The sequence below is a fragment of the Filicampus tigris genome, chromosome 7 (assembly GCF_054856515.1).
Source record: "Filicampus tigris isolate MCC_2025a chromosome 7, RoL_Ftig_1.0, whole genome shotgun sequence".
In the NCBI taxonomy this organism is placed as follows: Eukaryota; Metazoa; Chordata; class Actinopteri; order Syngnathiformes; family Syngnathidae; genus Filicampus; species Filicampus tigris.
In genome coordinates this window covers 15,025,477-15,046,229 of record NC_141223.1, presented here as the reverse complement: position 1 = coordinate 15,046,229, position 20,753 = coordinate 15,025,477, and the positions used below count along the sequence as shown (strand labels likewise).

Sequence of the window (20,753 nt, the reverse complement as noted above, 5' to 3'; positions counted from 1 at the left end):
AGCTTTACATTTGGTAGCAGTCACGCAAAGTCTCCAGGACAAGTTTGTCAAAGACCAGAAAATGGCCTCTACAAACCACAACTGATGACTTACTGTGTCTTTTTGGGGGGAACTACTCATGATAGTCTTGGCCACCAAATTTCATGTTCATAACTGAAACAATGTCTGACCATGTGGAGCTTAGTTCCAAGACTTTTGTGTTTCATGGCGAGTCATCAAAATTCACTGTCAAGTAAGATCAACATGCAATGACAAAAGCTCTAATGCTTCGTTATTCTGGTTCACACATATGCCTAGTTTGCATGGGTCAAAATTTGGTAGCAACCGGACAAAATGATTGGACAAGTTTCTATTTGAAGAACCCATGGAAATGAACAAAATTGCTGCTCCAAAACAAAATTGTTGACTTTCTGTAGTTTTTTAAGCATGGATTCTGGAGACTTTTTTGTGGGTCTACTCAGGATAGAGATGCCAGCCAAATTTAATACTTATAAATAAAACTAGCTCTAGAGGCAAAAAAAAAAAAATCACTTCCAAAAGTATCTTTTCACCAGGTTGAACCAAAACGGTGCGTTTTGAGTAGGTGAAAGCCCTCCTTGCTTTTCTACATCATTGTCTTTGTTTCTCCTAACCCTAATCATAATATCACTCATGTTGAAGCAACAGTCTATTGAATTTTATAAACATAATATGAATGATGCTATTGAAGTCAACACGGAATAAGATGTTGCACTAGTTGTATTAAGTTCATTTTGTCTTCCTTGTTATATTTATTTTGGTTGGGTCATATATAACAGACAATCGTGATTTTAGGACTCTCTCTCTCTCTCTGATGAAGGCGGAAGTACACGCCGAAACATGTCAGGTAATTAAACGACCTAAAATCACAATTGTCTGTTATATATGAACCAACCAAAATAAAAATGTTGCACTTTCTGTGATCTTGCACTGATTGGACAAGGTCATGAGTATGGACATTGCTTGTTTACAGCTCATTATTAGCTGTGTCTTCCCTACTCAAAACTCAGTCTATGGCTTCTCTTCAGCCCCCTTCTGCAGTTTACACAAAATAGGGTGTGTGGAGTAAAGCTGAGAAATACGACATGGCGGTAAAACCCCAAATAATCCACTCAGTCCATCTATTTTTTATGAATTTTCATTTAGACCCGGAGAGCGCCTCTTACAGCGATCAATAGATCAAGCTGCTGTCGCACAGTGTCGCACCTGGGGGTGAGGGGAGCTTCTTATAAGGCCCACGGGAAAGCAGGGGGACTAGATCAAAAGGTGGGCATCACCCCCCACTATATTCTCCCAACACATAAGCCAATTTCCTGCAGATCACAAGGCAGCAATAACTGGAACTACACTTAAAGGGAAGTAGAAGATTGACTTGGGGCAGCGGAGGTGCTTATAGGAGCACAAAGAACCGTTGTGTCGTTACAATGGCTCACAGACAAATACGGAAAATTAAACCACAGCCGAACCATAAAAAAAAAAAAAAAACATTGCAGTGGAATTATGTTTCCAATCCAAGGTCCCGCAAAGCCTGGGGTCCCTGAGCCCCATTGGAAGCCCACCTGAAGCTCTTCTTCAAAGGAGATTTGATCTAAGGATCACATTTTTTGCTCACTTGCTACAGACACAACCTGGGTAAAAAAAAATATCCATTACAACTTTGATCCCCCACGGTGGATTTATGTCCAGGTTCTGAGACCTGCCAACAAAAGACTGCCCGTGTTTAAACCATCACGTCAATGCCTCTGGGTTCCGTCAAAAATGGTGGCCTCAAACCAAAATCTAATCAATTTCATGATTTTGGTGCTTGAGAATTTTTTTGTTAGGATAGACATGTGCACCAAAAAACTCAAATATGCCACGGTAGAATTGGTGTCAGGGGCTAATTTTTTTCAAAATATGTAACTGGATGTGCTCAAGATAACCCTAAAAAAACAAAAGCAAACAACACAGGTCGTTTTCCTATTCACTTATGATAGAAATGTCCACCCAATTCCGTGTCAGTCTATGAAACTGGAATTAGCGTGCCAATTTTCCAGTGGGTCCTATTGCGTGGGTTTTAGGGGGGTCGTATTCAGGACCCCTTAAACACATATATTTTCACCCGGATACACACACTTGCCAAACTTGATGAGTTTCTGGATGGCCCATAAAATTCCAAATCAATTAATTCTATTCTATTCAATTTATATAGAAGTGACTGACAACAGAAGTTGTCTCAGGGCACTTTACACACGGAGCAGATCTAAGCCCACACTTCTCACTTATTAAAAGACTAACTGAACCCCACATGAGACAGCAGGAGACAATTGAGGCGAGGGAAAACTCCCTCGTGAAGAAACCTCGAGCAGACCCAAGACTCAATAAAATGCACGCCGACGCGTTTGGCGGAAAAATCATCATAAAGGATTCCAGAGCGCTTTTACACCACCTAAACTAAAATCTAATCAAGATGAAATATCTAAAGGTCAAATAAGAAAACTATGTTTGCTCTTTGCGTGCCAAGATATTTATTACCAGGCAGTTTTGTGAAGGAGCATTTCACCTATGTTATTAAAAAAATTCTAACTGGCTATTATTGAGATGTTATGCGTAAGTTTAGTTAGATTACAAAGTTTCGTTATGTTTCATTGTTTTAAGAAATCCAAGTCAAATTTCACTGTTCTATTGGATGATAAATTTACTGGAATTAAACAACCTATTCCTTATTCCTTCCTATCGTGCTCAAAACCAAACTGGGAGATTTTAGTATGTATCAGTAAACAGCAGTGGATCAAATTGGCCCATAAACATTTTTTCACCAAAGAAACAAAGGGGGAATGATGTGCTGAGCATACAGTATATACTACACAGTCCGAACACTAGTCTTTTTATTTTTTTACCTGAAATGAGAAGCAATCTCAGTTCCAACTGGAGTAAATTGCCCTCCAAGTAATCATTTATTTTCCTTCCTCCTCTCATTGTGTATAAATGGCGGTAAAACATGTAAATCTCGTCTCTCTGAGAGCAATCATTCAACCAAATGGCTTCCGTTTTACGAGCCGAAATAAACCAAGGGAAGCGGGGTGTGAAAGAAAACCGAGTATGGACTCACATGCTACTTCCAAGGAGGCGTTGCGGCTGACGGCCTCGCCCAGGTAGTTGCGGGCCACACACACGTAGGCCCCCTCGTCGGGCTTGCTCCGCCGCCCGTGCACGATGCGCAGGAAGAAGAGCGAGCCACTGGGTAGCAGCATGCGGTGCGAGCGTGGGTCGTCCTTGTCCGTCTCCACCCGCTCGCCATCCTTGTACCACTCCACGGTAGGCGTGGGCCGGCCCTCCGCCTTACAGTTGAGGGTGGCCGGCTCGCCCTTGGACACGATCAGGTCAGAAGGGTGCTCCGCGATCCGGGGCGGCGAGTCCTCCTGGCGCAGACGGGATCCTGGAGGAAAATGGGGGGGAAATGGCATTTAACATACAGGAAACACTTGAGAATTGACGGCTGGTTTACGTCAAAGCAGAAGGTACAAAATGTTGGAAATAACCAGTGGTGGGAAGTAATTAATTACTAATACTTTGTCACTGTGCTAGAGTTGATTTTTCAGGTATCTGTACTTTACTGGAGCATTAACTTTTCTCACAAATTTTTAGATTTACTCCCTACATTTGAACACAGATGTCTACTTCTTACTTTGTCAAAATTGTTCAACTTTTGTGGAAGGTGACAAGGCATTAACAAGAGGTAGAAAGGCAAAGTTAATTGCAGTTTGGATTCTGATTGAATGACTGACTGGCATCTGTTGTTAGTCAGTTTGTAACGCTACGAGAACATTTTGTTTCAATAGCATAAAAGCCTGCGCCATCACTTGCTCGTACTGGGTTTGAAAAAACAAACACGCTTGCAAAATAGGTATTTGTATATTTGGATGTTTTATATAAATGGCAGTAGAAAAAAACAAATATTTACTTTACTTCAGAGTGTACTTTTTCAAAATGAATGAATTCAAGTGTTCCGAGTGACTCAAATGTTGAAAAAGTGACAATACTTTTCCGGTGCTAGCCTTCCATAAATACATGTCTTTTGTTGGGCAAATGACTATAACCACAACTCACTAAGAAACACTTTGCCTTGGGTTAGACAATGCATTAAAAAAAAAAGAGAAAAAAAGAGAAACACAGCAGATTCTTTAATCAGCATTTGAACCTGGACAAAAAGCAACCATCTGCTCTTCGCTACGCTACAAGCGCAAGCTTGTGGATAATTGGACCCAAGGGTGACCAGTGAACGGAGGCATAAAAAGTGTCCACATGATCACTACTCGGTATCCAAAAGAAATGATATATTTCACCAGGAAGTGCAAACAAGTCCAAAACTGTTGAGTTCCCCATTGTCAAGATAGGTGTGACGTGAATATTTATGCTGGGGGTCTCGGCTCGTGTCAAACGCTAATCTCCCCCTGGGGGTGGCGAACCTTGCCCTCCCCCCATTTTTATTAGGGATGGCAGTGGGCGAGTGCTGGGAGTCTGGCAGCTAAGATAATACTCGCTGAGTCTTGAATGCTGTGTGTGCGTGTGTGCATGTCTGTGTGTGCGGGCGCTTGCGTGCGTCCACTTCCTGTGACGCCGTAACATATTTTAACGGCGGAAGCTAGGGGAGCCGTTGAACAATTAGAGAGACGGGGGTCCGCCATCAAATGGTGGAGGTCATAAAAGAGAAACGGAGCGTTTTCAACTTGGGAAATGTTGGATTCAGTAGGCAGCCAAAATGTTAATACTACTGTTATGTTGTGGGTCAAACTGACCCATGTTGGCAGCTAAATTTGAAACGTCCTGTTATGTTGCAGGTCAAACTGTGTTAAAGTCAAACATGATAATCTATACATGTTCAATTATTTTCTATTTTACATGGATATTTGACACAAGGACCCCCAAGTGTCAATATGTTTATTAAACCATGTAAATTTACCTGGGGTGGTCATAAACTTACATTTGTTTGCAGATAATACATGAATTTTTATTCCATCTTATTTCATAGAAATTTAACAAACAAAATGCGGATAATATCTCCAATTGCCATTAAATTAATCAGCCTACTGGGTAAATATATATTCATAAACATGGCTCATGTCAAAATTAAAAACAGTTAACCTAACTGTTATGGTCGGGGTCAAATAGACCCATTTTAATGTTTAAGAAATAAAAAAGAGTTAGAAATGTCCAATGAAAACGGTTAGTTTGACATATTTTCAATGAAATGGTGACATTTATAATAAGATATAAACAATATTTGGTGGGATGTTTTCATTTATGACACCTTGAGATTACAACGCACACCAGAACAAACTTGAGCAAGTAACATTAGTGTTGCTCCACAGAAACAAACGTGACAGGAGGATGAAGACATATACAATAGTGCATGAAGCTCACTGATTTTATTATTATAATTACCTAAAATTCATCAAAAATATATTTCTATGGAAGAAATCAGTGATTCTAGTTGTAGCTGCGCATTTTTTGTTGGTTAAAGCTGAAGTCAACGCAAACATTTTTTTTTCTGGAATATGTTCTATGCAAGCCCACTAGTTGAAACAAGGCAATATGATTAATATAAAATATGAGTTAAGCAGCAAAATCCACTCATTTTTAGCCATCTCTGGGGGCGGCCATTTTGTCGTCTGTTGACTGAAAATGACATCACAACTGCTCACAACGACCAATCATGGCTCAGAGTCAGAAAACAGGTCAGCCGTGATTGGTCGTTGTGAGCAGTTGTGATGTCATTTTCAGTCAACAGACGACAAAAATGGCCGCCCCCAGAGATCGCTAAAAACAAGTGCATTTTGTTGCTTAATTTATATTCCACAAATGCAAAATTAATCAGAATGCCATGTTTCAACTAGTGGGCTTGCATAGTTTGGGTTGACTTCCGCTTTAACCAGGCAGCTGGTCACATTGACCATTTTAGTTACTAAATAGAAAAAGATATAGTAGGACGGCTAACCAAGCGCGTTGTCTCAAAATTTGTGCTGTATGTGTTCAACAAATAACCTTCATGTTGTGTTTAAGACTAAAAAAAAATAAGAGACACAGGAGGGAAACTTTTGGATCATTAACTAGATAAAATTGACCCAAGAACATTGTTGCTCTTTTCTGAGGAACAATAACATAAGTGTTGAGGAGCACAAAATATGTTAAAAAAAACACTCAAGGATTTCATTTGTAGGAGTTATTGACATTCACAAACAATATGAATATATCTAAAAAAGACAAAGCTATTCAGTCAGTGGGACACTTTGACCCGGGAACAGAAAGAAAGAAAAATAATCTAAGATAACCCGTTTTGTCTTAAAATATAACTGACCCATTTTACAGTTTGAAGAAAAAAATGAAAACAGGAGAAAATGCAATGGGTCAGATTGGCCCATGAGAAACTAGCCTAAAAGGAGGGCTAAGATTCTTTGTCTTGAAATTAATAGTTGCCTCTGTGCATGTCATGGAGCCCAGTTGATGAGCGTGCCCTTCCCTGAGGGAGGCCGCACGCTCGCGTAATAGGACGCAGTGGAGCACGTAGACCATTGTGCCTACGTCAGGGCTAATCTCAGAATGGAGTGGAGTGGGGGGAAAGGTGGGAAAGGCCAGCGCTTTGTTTGGCTTGGTATGCACATGTAGCGCTAGCCCATCCACTTAAATCTCCCTGGGGGGAGCCTTGACAAGCTGCACTCTCCCCAATCGTTTCAGTCCGTCAGGTCTGTGGGAGCGGCAACATTGTGGTGGCTGCTTGGATGCGCATTCAAACTCCAGTGTCTCTCTTCAAAAGAAGGATCCAGCATCAAGATGGTGGCATATTGACCCATGAACAGAAGGTAGTCTGCACTCCCGTCTGCTTAATTTGTGCTAATTCCTACCATTTCCCTGCCATTGATTGGTGATCAGGCCTGGTATCTTGCAAAATGGGCCTTCAGACACGGCTTAGGAGAACAGAGCTTGCTGCTGCCACGGAGCATAATTCAACCCTAATGGCCAGGGACGTACTGCGACCAAAACTCGGCCCGGGAATATTCATCGACAACCTGGGGTGGGGTTGGTGGTGGATGGGGGGGGGAGTAGCGACAGCGTCTGTCGCACAATGAAACGTAATAAATCGTGACGATCACGTAATAAACATAATAAATCCGAGGTAACTGGATTGGTCACTACGCTGAATTTCTCTGCCCACGACTTTGAAGCTAAGCTGGTTTGAATTTTCAAGCGATGACATGGAGCATTGGTCAACAGGTAAGCAGAGCTGCAGTCTCAACACAGATTAGTGTAAGATTCTAATAAGCGGGACACACTCAAATGTTCAACGAAGGTGATGACCTGGTGGGGTCCGGAGATGTACTTGCATGTGCCACATGCATGGCTCTGAGACATTCAAGTACAAGTCGGTGGCTTAGTCATGAAGTGCTGCCTGTGCTGAGTGAAAATACAAACCAGACTTTCACATTTATGTCTTTATGAGGCTTGCTTTTTTCTTCAGGGACTGGACTGCTTGAGAACAAGAAGCGGGCTCTGTAGGGAGGGTGGGGTGAGCAGTGGCTCATCTCTTTGAGACAGGACTGCCCCCTCAAAACAGGTTTATTTCAAAATGACTGGATAAATGGAATGAAAAATGTGCCCTAATTCTTGATTGTTAGGATATGGATATGGATATGGATAGGATATATACAGCATGTGATTGACAGTCTTTTGATTGGGACAACCGACACCTGTTTAGAATATTTTTCATGCAAAATCGCCTACACAGGTAAACATTTTTCCCCAAAATGTGTGCCCCGTCTTGTCAATTGTGACATCCCACTGTCCTGCTCTCATTACATTAAACAGTCTTTCCATTGCTCTTTTTAATGTAATCATCGCTGCGGTGTAATCAAGTGCTCTCTGAGTTTGAGGCGAGTGCACTTCACCGGGTCTCAAGGCACACACGCTCTAATCAAAGCACGGAGTCCCCCCCGACCCCACTCACCGCAAAGCTACAACCCCTCTGTTTGCAATAAAACTCGCAATAGTTTCACAGCCAGTCAGCCACCACTGGAGCTAAACAGGAGCCCACAGACGAGCAGATAGCTAATGAAATCAGAGAGGGATTACTGAACCAGAAGCCTGCCTTTTTTTCTTTTAGATTAATTCTGTCAGCCTCACTGGAGCCTGCTGTAATTTCCCCAAGAAATACAACGAAACAACACACGTCAAACACACTTGTGGTGTTCAAGGTTTAGCATCGTTTAAAGGCTACTACTGGGAAAAAAAACAGCATCTTGACCACGTTACGGTGACCACACACACACGACGTGGTCTTTCCCATTATTCCCGTTACATATTTATTAATTTGTGCAACAGAAGGCGCTGAACCTTTGATGATCTTTTTCTAATTATTTTCATTAGCTCCCAGGAGAAATTTGAGTGGCCCGACCAAGAAAAAAAAAAAAAAAAAAAAAAAAAAATCAATAGACGAGCGCTGGTCTCCGACAGGGCATACAAATGAAAGAAGGGCTCCGCCAACAGACAGACTGTGATCACAGAGACCCAATAGAAACCGCAAACTGACACCGCACCTCCAAAATCTACAGTCGGAATAAAAAAAATATATCTGACATAAAAAAAGGACGTGGATGCTGAAATTGCAGGCACAACCCGTCAAGAATCTGAATATTTCATTGATGGTCAGAGAGATTAACTGATGCACTTCTACATGCCACCGCCTCGCCCCCCAGCCCTCCTTTACCAGACTCATATCCGTCATGTCACTGCGGAAGGAAGCAGCAAAGGCGAACGAATGACGTTCCTGACCATGCGTGACTCCGAAGCAGTCCGCCATGACGCTTGAACGCAACGGGTCGCCAACCTGAGATTCATCTTCCCAGCTTGTCAGAGGCGTATGAACTGTACTACTGTATATTCCTATAGTGCGTTTAGAAATCACCTTCCCGTAGGTCCTTTAGAAGCGTGGTGTAGGAATATTGACAGCTTTATTCATAATGAGAATAACGTCTATCCAGACGCCTATGCTTTAGGCTCTCTTGATGTGATTTGTTTGTGTCATCGCTCTGCCTTTGTCCTCTATAGATCTATAAACTGCAAGCAAACATAGGGGTAACTCTAGAAGATATGCTCGTCGCATCCTGCTTGCCTCCCAACAACGATCAGATAGAGTTGCACTCAGGTGGTGTATTTCTAGCCAAGTCATATTGACTTGGCGAGGTGCTTTGTTTGCACTCTTTTTCCTCAATAGGTAGATGCATATGGAAAAGAGAAGATCTAATTCTTGCATTTTAGCAGGCTGCAGGTTGTTTTAGTTTCATTCATCATTCTCAGTTGGGAGCCTGATGTGATTTGCTTTTTCAAGCAATTTGGTCCGACTGAAGCAAGGGTTGTTCAGCAGAAACGTAATCAAGAGGTAGCAAAAGACAATGGCGTGAAAATAGCTTTGGACAAAGCGCTACACCATTTGTTTCACCATTGTAAGGTTCGGTAAATCCTGATCAAGCTTTCATTTCCATTGGCAAGATGTTGAAAACTGCATGTAGACTGTGTGATACTACAATATCAATGAGTAACTCAAATTAATCACTTCTTGCAATTAAAATTCTCACCTGTTTTCTGAAGCTGAGCCATGATTGGTCGTTACCTGAACCCTGAGCAACTGTGATGTAATTTGTTGACAGAAGTGACAAAATGGCCGCCCCCGGAGATGGCTAAAAATGGGTGGATTTTGTTGCTTAACTTATATTCCACAAACACAATATTAATCAGAATACTGTGCTTCAATTAGTGGGTCTGCATAGAACATATTCTTTAAAAAAGTATGTTTGGCTTGACTTCCGCTTTAAGGGATATTCAGATGGAGCCTAAAGCAATAACAAATGCCAAGAAGTGACAAATCCACATCCAGAAAGTAAAAGCCATGCCACAGTTTGGCTTTAGCCTATAGTGCTTCTACACAAGACATAATTTACCTGCCGGTTGAGTAGAGGTACCTGCGACTAAGGCCAAACAGTGATATTTCTGGACCTGAATTTGGGTGCCACCACTGCAAACACCATTGCCGTTTTTATAGCATCGCAATTCAGACTGTTCAAATTTTTACTATTGCAATGATGTGCATCATTTTCCAAAAAGACATTGCAATCTCCTAAAACCCAAAAAACGTTAAGATGTTGTAGGCAGGATTAAGTATTTTCTGCATACATAAATGTTTTGTTTGTTTGAGGTTATTTGATTTACTTAATTTATTGCTAGCAGCTTGTAGTTGTTTATGTTTCATTTGAAATGATCTGTTCCTACTTCACCCAATGTGAACTGAACAGTAACCTTAAAACCAAAGTGCATACTAAACCATGACTTCTGTCGTGCCATTACACCTCTAATAACAACTGAACCAAACCGTTTGCTGGAAACAGAGACATTTAAGACCATCGAGACGTAACCTAAATTGTATGAGGCTGATTCAACTTTTCCTGCAAAGGATTTTGGAAAGCATGTGGTTTTGAATTCCAATATGTACACTTTGGACCGCTTGACACTGTGTGAATTTATGCAATTGCGTGGAACAACAGGGGAGTGTTTACATTCCCATGTCATTGTACTTGTGCCGTGCATGCTAACACAGCTGGGTTAGAGAAATCACACACCACAAAAAACTCCCAACATTAGAGCGTGTGGCTACTTGAAAGTGTTCCCAGTATGAGAGGAGATGAATGGCATCAATTGATTGTCACTTCTCTCTCAAGCATTGTAATCGCCTCACCTACACTGCCGAGTATTCTGAATGGAGGAGAATAGAAACATGTTTGCGGTTTATTAATTTAAGAAAAAAAGCTTGCGTCAGTGACAAGCATTCGTGCTACTGAGATAAAGGGAGGTGCGGCGTGACGCTGTACCACCGCGTGTCAGTGAGGAACACTTGCCTTTCCAATGATCATTTGCTTCTCGCATGACGGAATCGGCAGCCGACCTCCAAACAGGAGAAGCAGGAAACAAAATGAGGTACTATTTGTTTAAAGGGCAGCCTTGTGATTAAAATGCATGAGAACTAAGGCTCATGCTAGTGGTTAACAGAGGAAACATCAAACTTTCCATGTTTGTAAACAATGAGCCAGGGTACTTCCAATTGGCAGAAAGTTATTGACGATAGCTCACTTGAACCATCTCCGGGCTCGTTTTAAAAAAAAAAAAACAGTGCATACAAATCGAACCCAACCTCCCTACTTTCCACATTGCTTAGTAACTACTGGGAGAATGTTAGGTGCTAAGCTAACTTGCTCCGAAGGAGTTGTGGCAGGCTAGCTATCGAGGCTAAAGACTGGCCTACCAATGCTCCTCTAAGTCATTACTCCTTGTCCCCATGGCGCTCTAAGCTAAACCTCTGACAAGTTATGTTTTGTTTTGTTTTCCTAAAAGACAAGCAATAGCTGTGTGGAACACACAGCAAGCCAATAGATAACAAGAAGACAACAGAAGACACAGGGGTACAGTTTGTTAACCAGTAAGTATGAAATATAATATAATAACAAATATAAACGCACTCACGCACACACACGCACTCAATACTTTAGCGAGCAAGTCAAACGTGACATCCTGGATGATCGGTTCGCATTCAGTTTACACGCTTTTAGTCCGCATCATTCATAACTGTATTCATAACATACTATAATATAACTATATTAACTATATATACCCGAACTGTATTCCAGAGACATGTTGCACAAACTACGGCGGCTTATTAGTGTGACACCAGCATACACCCAAACATGAATAAAGTCACAAGTATACATGTCACAGCGATGAAATAGTGGGAAAATGCACTTTTCGGTAAATTGCAGTTTTGTTATTCAACTTTATTCTGAATACGTTGGCCAATGTTTGAGAATGGGCGTTGTTATGACAACGTCTTTTTTTTCTCTCGCCGAGTGACACTTCGTCACACGTCACATATCAAATACATTTTTTCTCATTCTGATTGCTGTAGTTAACACCCTTTTCTCATTCTTATTGCTTTAATAGTTGGCAGTGGTACACAAGTACTTGCTGCAGCTCAAAATGTCACGTCATTATAGAATACCAGCAGAGACATTTAAATTACATAAATATTCCCCCAAATCAATGTAAGTCTATACATATTTTTTTGTTATTTATTGTTAAATATTGTCATAGAATATCATTATATTTTGCAGTAGCTGTATTTAGCAATTTAAAAGAGATGTTGTTCACAAACGCTGTCTATCCACAATTGGTCTGTGAAGCCAGTGCAGATTTAAAATATTTATTTAAGTATATCGTCAAATTATCGTTATCGAGTTTTGGGGGAAAATATCGAGATTTTTTTTTTTGTTGCCCATATCGCCCACCCCTAGCATGGTAACATTAGCAATAATTGCTTGCAACGCAAAGGGTGTGAGTCTTGATGACCTTATGCATAGGAAAGTGAGTTGGGTAAAAGCCCATAAAACTGTCTGAGGGCCAGTGTGAAAGGGGCTACTGCATCTACAAACAGCAATTGTATTTAAACAAGCCGCTACCCAGATGGGTGTTAGCAAATTACGCTGTTGCAGTGGAACTACCTCAAAGTTCAAATGTTCAAGGGCACCATTAAGGCTTTATTCCAATTGAGAGTCTGACCAGGAGCCAGGAGATGCATTAAATCAACTCGGGCATGCTTACTCACCAAGACGCTATTTATGAAGAAGTACTTGAGCCAGACACTTGAAGCCTTGTCTTAAGGCCTAGATAGACCAATCCGACATGGGCAAACTGTGACAAAGGATTACGTACCCAATGTGGCATTGGGCCGACTGTCGGCATGTCACGCTGGAAAAATACACCGCAACGACAGACAGCGACGCTGACCATTAAGTTCCCTCTGCGCATGTGTGAGATATAATACCCCTCCATACGATCTGCAGCGGTAGTCACTATTCCTCGTGCTTAGAAAAAGCCAACCGGAAAGCTATTGGCAGGGGGCGGAATATAAAAATATAAACAAAGCATTCCGCTATATTTTTTGCTCACGAGGAACCAACACGCGAAGCAAACCCTCACGCTCTTGACACAGTATTGTGAAATACTTACATTGTCAAACCTCTCTCTTGTACTTGTACTAGGTTAAGGCAGCAAAGGCGTGCTCACTGCGTATCCACATTTGTCACCTCCTGTTATTGCCCTGATTCGCTAGTTAACAGCTAATCAAAGAGGCCAAATGTCACGACTCACGACACAGATTCAACATGCTGAAACGGCCACCAGACGCTTCCTGACGGGGTCTGACGATATTCGCTAAATCAGTCGGCGCAATCCACGTCCCGACGCTTCCGGACATCGGATTGGTCTATCTAGGCTTATAGGCTACACACCGCCTAATTAATTAATCAGGCATTGGACTAGACCCATAGTTCCCCTTGAAACTTAATTGTTTCTGCTCCATCTGTGCCTCGGCCCCCTGTGTACAAAGCAAGGTCCCTAAACACCTTTGGGATCAACTGCAATGGATGAGAACTTTTCTCCCTTTGCAAATACTCATTCACAACATCTTACTGTGTTAAACGAGGCAGCCTGATGAAATTTGGTATAAATTTGCACGTGGGTTACACAACAAGGCTATTTAGAAACACTGTGCTAATTAACACGTTGTCTGATAACCAAATGAGAACTAATAAATGCAACTGGGAAACACAGACGATATAATGACGGCACATTATTCAACATCATACTCCAAATAATAGCGTTGTGCCATGTTTGTGAAATGTATGAAATCTCTCAACGGTATCAACATTTTAGCGATACCATGTTTGCCTTCCATCTCTACTTGAACACAACGCCTGCAGTATCTGGCATTCTCGGGTGAAAGGTTTTACCATATTTCAGTTTTATATGACGTGAAGTGGTGAGGTTTTTCTACAAACCAAGAGATGTCTGCTTGACTTGCCTTTAGTGATCCTCTGCCTGTACTTTGACACGTTAATTGTGCTATTTTTTTACCCTTATTTAAGAACGGAAAAAAATGTCTCCTTGGACAGCCTACAATGAAATCATCCATAGAATAGAGGCTTAAATTGACTTATGCATGTACAATGTGTGTGTGTGTGTGTCACAGGTGTGTATTGTGTTGGTGCAGGTGCGTGAGACAGGTGAGGGCATGGTCCTCCCCCATAGCGGCCTCTCATGCACAGGTGCACGGCCATGTTTGAATTCCTCCCTCATGACACCCGCTAGATCCAATCGGTGCGTACGTGAGCAAAGCAAAGTTTTAGCTTCCATGAGTACCATAGTCAATGCCATATTTTTACTTCCATGGCAGACACTTTGTTAGTTCTGTGTACTCCTCAGAGGGGGGAAACATAAAAGATCTAAGACATTGCGAATCTAAATTAACTGCTTTCACACTGGCTCCCACCTAGCATTAGCATTGGAATTAGCATTCCTTTGATGAAACCCCATTACAGTTGGTGCTGTCGTAGCAGGGGTCCCTATTTCTCTATACTGTCAAATCAAACATTCTATTATGGGGAGAGAAGTCACACTGAGTCGGGAAAAAACACAGTCTGAACTAGGGCTCGGCGATATGACGATATAAGATCGTTAAGCGGTTCAACATGTTCACGATCTCATAAAGCCAAAAGATTGTTTGATCGTCTACATGGCACATTCCAAACAGTTTAGCTCTATGGCGGCGCAAAGCCGCTGACATGTATACCTGACCAACCAATCACAGCACACACATTGCACCGTACATGACACTCCCCGCCTCCCTGTTTGTTTGTATAGCGGGAGGCTATAGCGGAAAGTTACCACGAAGCAGAGTTGGTCCCGAAAAGAAACTTCACATCCACCGTGTCGATTGGGTTTGACTTTTCCTCGGAGGAGAAAGCGCAATCAGTTATTTGCAAAGTTTGCAGAGTCCGAACGTCAGCGCCGACAGACAAAGCAAATGGAGATCAGACACATGGCAGCCAGAGGCAGCCGCTAGCTCCAAACTAACGCAACCCACGGTAACACAGTCATTTAACAAGCGCACTTCATATGAAAAAACAAGCAAGCAGTGTAAAGAAGTAACTGAGGCAGTGACTTATTACCTTGCTGATGACATGATTCACATTAAAACAGTGGAAAACGAGGGCTTTAAAAGACTCTTCAAAGTGCTAGACATGCGTTACGAGCTGTTTTTATGTTTACGTTATGTTACATTTTATGTTTACATTCACTGCACATTTTGTAAACGATTGTCACGATTCAAATTAAAACCTGTTCATAAAGCTTAGCTGGTTTAAAATGCCCTTTTTTTTCTTTTAGAGTTTTATATACATTTTAAAAATGTTTTATATGTTTAACATGGGGAAAATGGTCAGAAATGTAAAAAAATAATCATGATAAAATTGTGATTGTGATTTTATTTTTAAACAATCGTGATATATTTTTGCCAGATCGCCCACCCCTCATCTGAACAATCTATTACAAAAGTCACCCCTACTCTGTCAGCATGTCCAACTACACAACCACAGTGCTGCTCACCTGTTTTCCTTAGCTATTAATCCTCAATTCTAAAATGGCAAACACATTTCACTGATTACAAGCGTCATCATCTAAAAAAGAGGTTGAAGAGTACACTAAACATTCAACACGCTGAGTGAGACAGAATGAGAGAAGCCATGCTAACAACCACAGATAACTTCAGTGTCAAGAAAATGAGTGATTGATTGAATTATTCAGCATTTCAATAGCAGTGCAGCTGAAAAACTGCGTTACAACGGGGAGCAGCCAGCTACAACTGGTATATTAGCAAGAAAAAAGCAATTATACAGGTATATCATTCATTGTGTTTGTAAATTACTGAATTTGAGACTCTTGCAGAGTTTATTGCAGTTTTTTTGTTTCATTTTCAACATCATCAAAGGTGTTCCTGTTTACACAAAAGAAAAGAAGCACATTTACACTTTCCATTTTGTTCTCCCAATGCGAACCTAACTGTGACCTTAGCACCAAGATGCTGACAAAAGCTTATTTTTGGTTTACCGTTACACCTCTTCGCCCGTGAGATGCCAATTGGTCATCGCCTCGCGTCATCTTAATACCTCCAGGTGACAGCCTCTGTCTAACAAAGTTTATTGACTTTGTTTCAGTTTCGGGCAGGGCAGCAACAACCTCCCAAGTGTCAATCGAGCAGAGCACCAACACACTTTTAAACCATGAATTGTTTTTATAATTATATATCTTATATTATGTATTATTATGATCTTTTATATTATGTTGGTGGTGGTAGTATTATCAGAATAGATATATAAATTAGTAGAATACAGAGAATGGGTGGGATTTTATGAATCTCGATTTACACTTAGGGTTAGAATTGGGTTAGGGCTCCTTTATGCAAGACTAGTGTAGTTGTCTGTTGGTTGTTAATTTTTTACAATGTTCAGTTCAAATAAATGGGTACAAATCAAACTGAAATCTCATTGAAGCATCAAGTCCTTTCCTTTTTTTCTTCCCTACTCTGTAAATGTCATCGCTTTGCTTCACTGATGCTTAATAAAGCAAAGGTAAAGCGGGGGCGAAGTGTTCCAGTCCCTGTTTTATTTGCTAGTCTTACAACACAGAAAAAAATAGCCAATGACATTTCCCCATCCTTCCATGTTGGTGAAAAGGTAATGTCATTAATGCGGGAACAAGGCCCAGTGTTGGCTGCTGAAACCCAAGCTTCTCTGTAGCCAGACTTGGCTATTAGCAGATCATAGGAACTGACAGGCCCCCGTGTTACCACTCATGTCCATCCCACCCGAGGACCGGCTGATTCGCACTCTTCACTCGCTCACCTCGCCCGTCGTCTTTGTTCCCATTTTCCCTCTGATCGCCTCTTTTGCCAGTCTTTGGTCTTGATGGCCGCTCCTTTTTTGACGCTAATCAGAGAATAAACACTAGCGGTCTTGACGAGAGCGCAGCCGACAGCGGGGAGACAAGTGTTTCCGGTGGATCTCGGGATGAAGCTTCCTTATTATGAGGCGGCCCCATTCGGGCAAATGAGCCGCCATTACAATAATGCGGTCTAAACGCGGCCCACTGATGCAGAACGATCACATTTGGGGCGCGGCGAGACTCGGCGGTGGCGGCTCTCCGCAAGTGCCTCAGTCCTCGCTCTGACTCGTTTGATCAAGGAGGCACTACTTCCAAGCTCGCACGACAATCGGCAGAAATGCTGTCTTTCAGTGGGCCTCCTTGACGTTTTACCCAGTGTTGTTTAACCCGCCTGTTAAGTTGCGGGTTAAAGTGACCCTTTTTAAAAATTTGAAAAAAAAAGTTTTAAGTATATTTGCTTAACAACCGCTTAGTAATAAGTATTAATGGAAATTAAATGCATTTTATTTTGTTTCTGACACTTGGACACCATGCCTTGGATCACATTGACCCTGGTAAATTATTGATGTTCCAGAGGAACGAATATCTATTCATCTCTTTATTTATATGCAATTTGGCATTCACGAATGTGTCTATTTGCTGATTTTGGGGGGAAGCTATTTCCCATTAAACTCACCTGTTTGCTGTTTTTGTTCGCAGGCCAAACCCAAATCGCATATAAAAATACTCCTTTAGTGCCCTCTGGTGGCAATGCGATGCCAAGCACCGACATTGAATTGTGGATCGCATTTATATAGCGAGGCCATGGCCTTGTCTAGTAGAACAAAAGTGTTTTGCCACTATCTGGTGGCTTTTACAGGTAATTACAAATGTTTGTGCCGACTTACTTGGAGATTTCCACTATTTGCATCAGCGCTCAAGCCCACGAACAGTGGTGGTTTTCTGACTTGCCTTTGTTAGTTATCAAGATTACATTAACACTTTTAGTTTCTGACACTTTTTAAAATCCAACATGACCCGGGTCAGACTGACCCAGCAAAATGGATGCTGTTGCTGACAAACTAGCGTAACGTCAATGTTAAGTCATCCATTTGTCCAAAGTAGATCACCAAAACATACAGAAATATTAACACTGTTATTGAGAAACTAATGTAACAGGACTGTTAACCCAGCCATTTGTAGTACTTTGGCAACTATTTTACAATTAAATTGGTAGTAACTGAGTGATTATAATGTTGATAGCCCCAATATACAGTGTTGGTATTTTATTTATTTTGGCCACTTGAATAATTTAACACAACCTACATTAACACCGTTCCTGAGAAACAAAAGGAATAGAACAGTCAGAGTTTGTTGTATTGTGTACTTATTTTTGTTAAAGAGTTAAAGGTGAGAATTATACAATGTTTGTACGGCATTTTATTTGTTTCGGGCACTATGGAATACTTTAACGCAATCTGGGTCAAATTGACCCTGTAACATTATGGACATTTTTGGACAAACAAATGGAAGAGGAGGGTTAATGACTTGGATTTCAATTACAGTATTACATTTGATTAGACTCTCCGCATTCCCTTGTGGATTTGAGTTTCTCTGGACTCTGCATCAGCGATATCACACGTCTGGATGCCAGAGTGGGAGGCAAAGGCAGGGGATCAGTGGGCTGCCAAGGCCACGGCAGACCTCCATCCAGTCATTTATGTGAAAAACGCAGCTTTGCCACTTTCTGCATTTGACATCAGCAGCGGCCTAGAATACTGCAGACATGGGGTCACAAGTCTAATCCACCTAGGAGGAGGAACCCAACACATGCTGATGGACGCATTCCTCCAAATAGGTTTTCGATTGCCTCACTCTGTGCTTTCATAGAAATTTTGCTTTTTTTGGGAATACATTAGCCAAACTTTTTTGAAATTTCACATCAAGCAAAAACTAATTGTTAAAAATGCAACTCCCTATTATTCTTAATGTAGTTTGTAAACAGTAGGAGTCCTGTGCTTGTTTCTCAAGAATGAACCGGTCCTATCTTGGGGTAATGGGAGACAATGACAATCCAAGCGTGTTATGTCGATTCTCCTCCAACAAGGTTTTCGCAATTTGTTGACATTTGGAGTAGGACTGATATTCCCTTTTATGTGCAGTTAAGCTATTCAACCTTCATCTCATCATTTGGCATTGTTCTCTTTTCAAATAAGCTGTCCAAAGGCATTTGCTTTGATGCATTTTTGCTAGCCTATGGGCTTGCTGTTTTATATTTCATATCATGTGACCGAAACAAGCGGTTTGACATGGCCCAGGTGGGTAAGCCTGAATTTCACATTATAACTTCTTTCAGAGTCTGATGATCAATGAAATACCACACAAAACTTGTGCCCTACACTGTTACCGATTACGTTGGGCTTGAGGAGCTTTGCTGAAACGATGATGAAATATCCACCTACGGTTAGCAACAAAAGTTAAAAAAGAAGGAAACTGACAAATCCCGAGACAAAACAAGGGTGCGCAAAGGAGCTGCCTTACAGAAGTGGAAGTAGAGTCGCAGGCAGCTGAGACGATTCAGAAGCGATGTGGAATCAGCAACATTTCTGCTTGACAGGTAAGTGTATGACCTCATTTTGATTTGTAATTGAGTGAACATTCCCCCCAAAAATGAAACTTCAAAACGGTAAAATTTAATATTATTTTCATAACTGGCATAAATCCTGTACAGCGTCTCGCGTATCTGTGCGGATGCTGGTTAGACCCGATGTAAGTAATTTCACAGATGAGCGCAGTCCAGCGCATCTGCAAGAGGGAGAGCTGCACTGTTGTGGGACTGTTATTGGCCAACTTCAGTCATGGCCAATCAAAGCAGCCACTTTCATCCCCTTTAAATGCGGATTGCTAGTCACACTAGAGTCTCAATATGGCAGAAGCACACCGAGGCTGCGAAGAGGCTATCCCCTTCCTCCGATCATTCGTGTGTGCTCCACGCCCATAGCTGTGCCGCCCAGTGGAATTATTTAAAAATATATAAAACAATGAGGGTTTGACGCCCGCTGTGCACATATTTATGAATGAAATGTGTCACATTAAACCAGTGTGCCGGTATTAGACATGGTCTGCTGTCTGCAATCGACTTTGTGCCACCAAATTGTCACTTTGTCAGGCGTATTTCCAAGATGCTCCTTCTGCTCGCCAGCATGCAAGTCATGCTTGCCACGTTCGGATCGCGCTCATGCATGCTTGTGAGGGCTGTAGCTTTGGTCAAAGATTTGACGGTGGGGAGTGGGGTCAGGGATGAAGGAAGTGAAGCTACATTCAAATCTCTCTTTTGCATTTTTAACACTGCAAATTCCCCTTTTACATGCGTTGGATTTGGCTGTGTGAAAAAGTTTCCTCGGATGACTCGCAAAGGGATACACAGACTTCTACTGTACCCCTAAAATCTGAAAGTCCCCCCCCCCCCCTTATTTAAGATATACCCTGCTTGGGTCACAGCAACATCTCCCGCTTATCTTTTCTCGCCTCGCGTGTTAATCACAGGGCCTGATGCCATTCACAAGCCTTGGCTTTGTTGCTGGAGAATACAACTCCAGAGCCTTTTTTTTTGTCTGCCTAAGTGGACTCTTAGTGGGGAAACCCCTCCCTCTTCTCTCCCCTCGGATTAATTCTGAAGAAAGGATGGAAAGGGGAGGAGTGGGGAAGGGGCACATGATTAGGAAGATCCACCGCGACCAGCAATACCATCAGGCCACTGCTTAGCAACCAGTGGCCTGACACCAAGTAAAGGTGCGAGAAAGGGTTTGTTTAGTCTGATGGATTTCAGAGCCACATTTATAATTGTGATATTGGTTAAGGGGAGTGAAATACAACTTTATGCATGACTGATGGAACCTGCA

At 41.8% G+C, this 20,753-nt stretch overlaps 1 protein-coding gene across 6 annotated transcripts in view; it reads right to left on the bottom strand.

Moving 5' to 3' along the window:
- robo2 (roundabout, axon guidance receptor, homolog 2 (Drosophila)) overlaps positions 1-20,753 on the bottom strand; it is a 372,150-nt gene that overhangs the window by 203,138 nt on the left and 148,259 nt on the right. For all 6 annotated transcript variants that reach the window (XM_086035298.1, XM_086035303.1, XM_086035302.1 and 3 more), the window contains exon 2: positions 3,110-3,436. In XM_086035298.1, the coding sequence (XP_085891424.1) occupies positions 3,110-3,436 (327 nt within the window). The remainder of the gene's footprint in view (positions 1-3,109; positions 3,437-20,753) is intronic.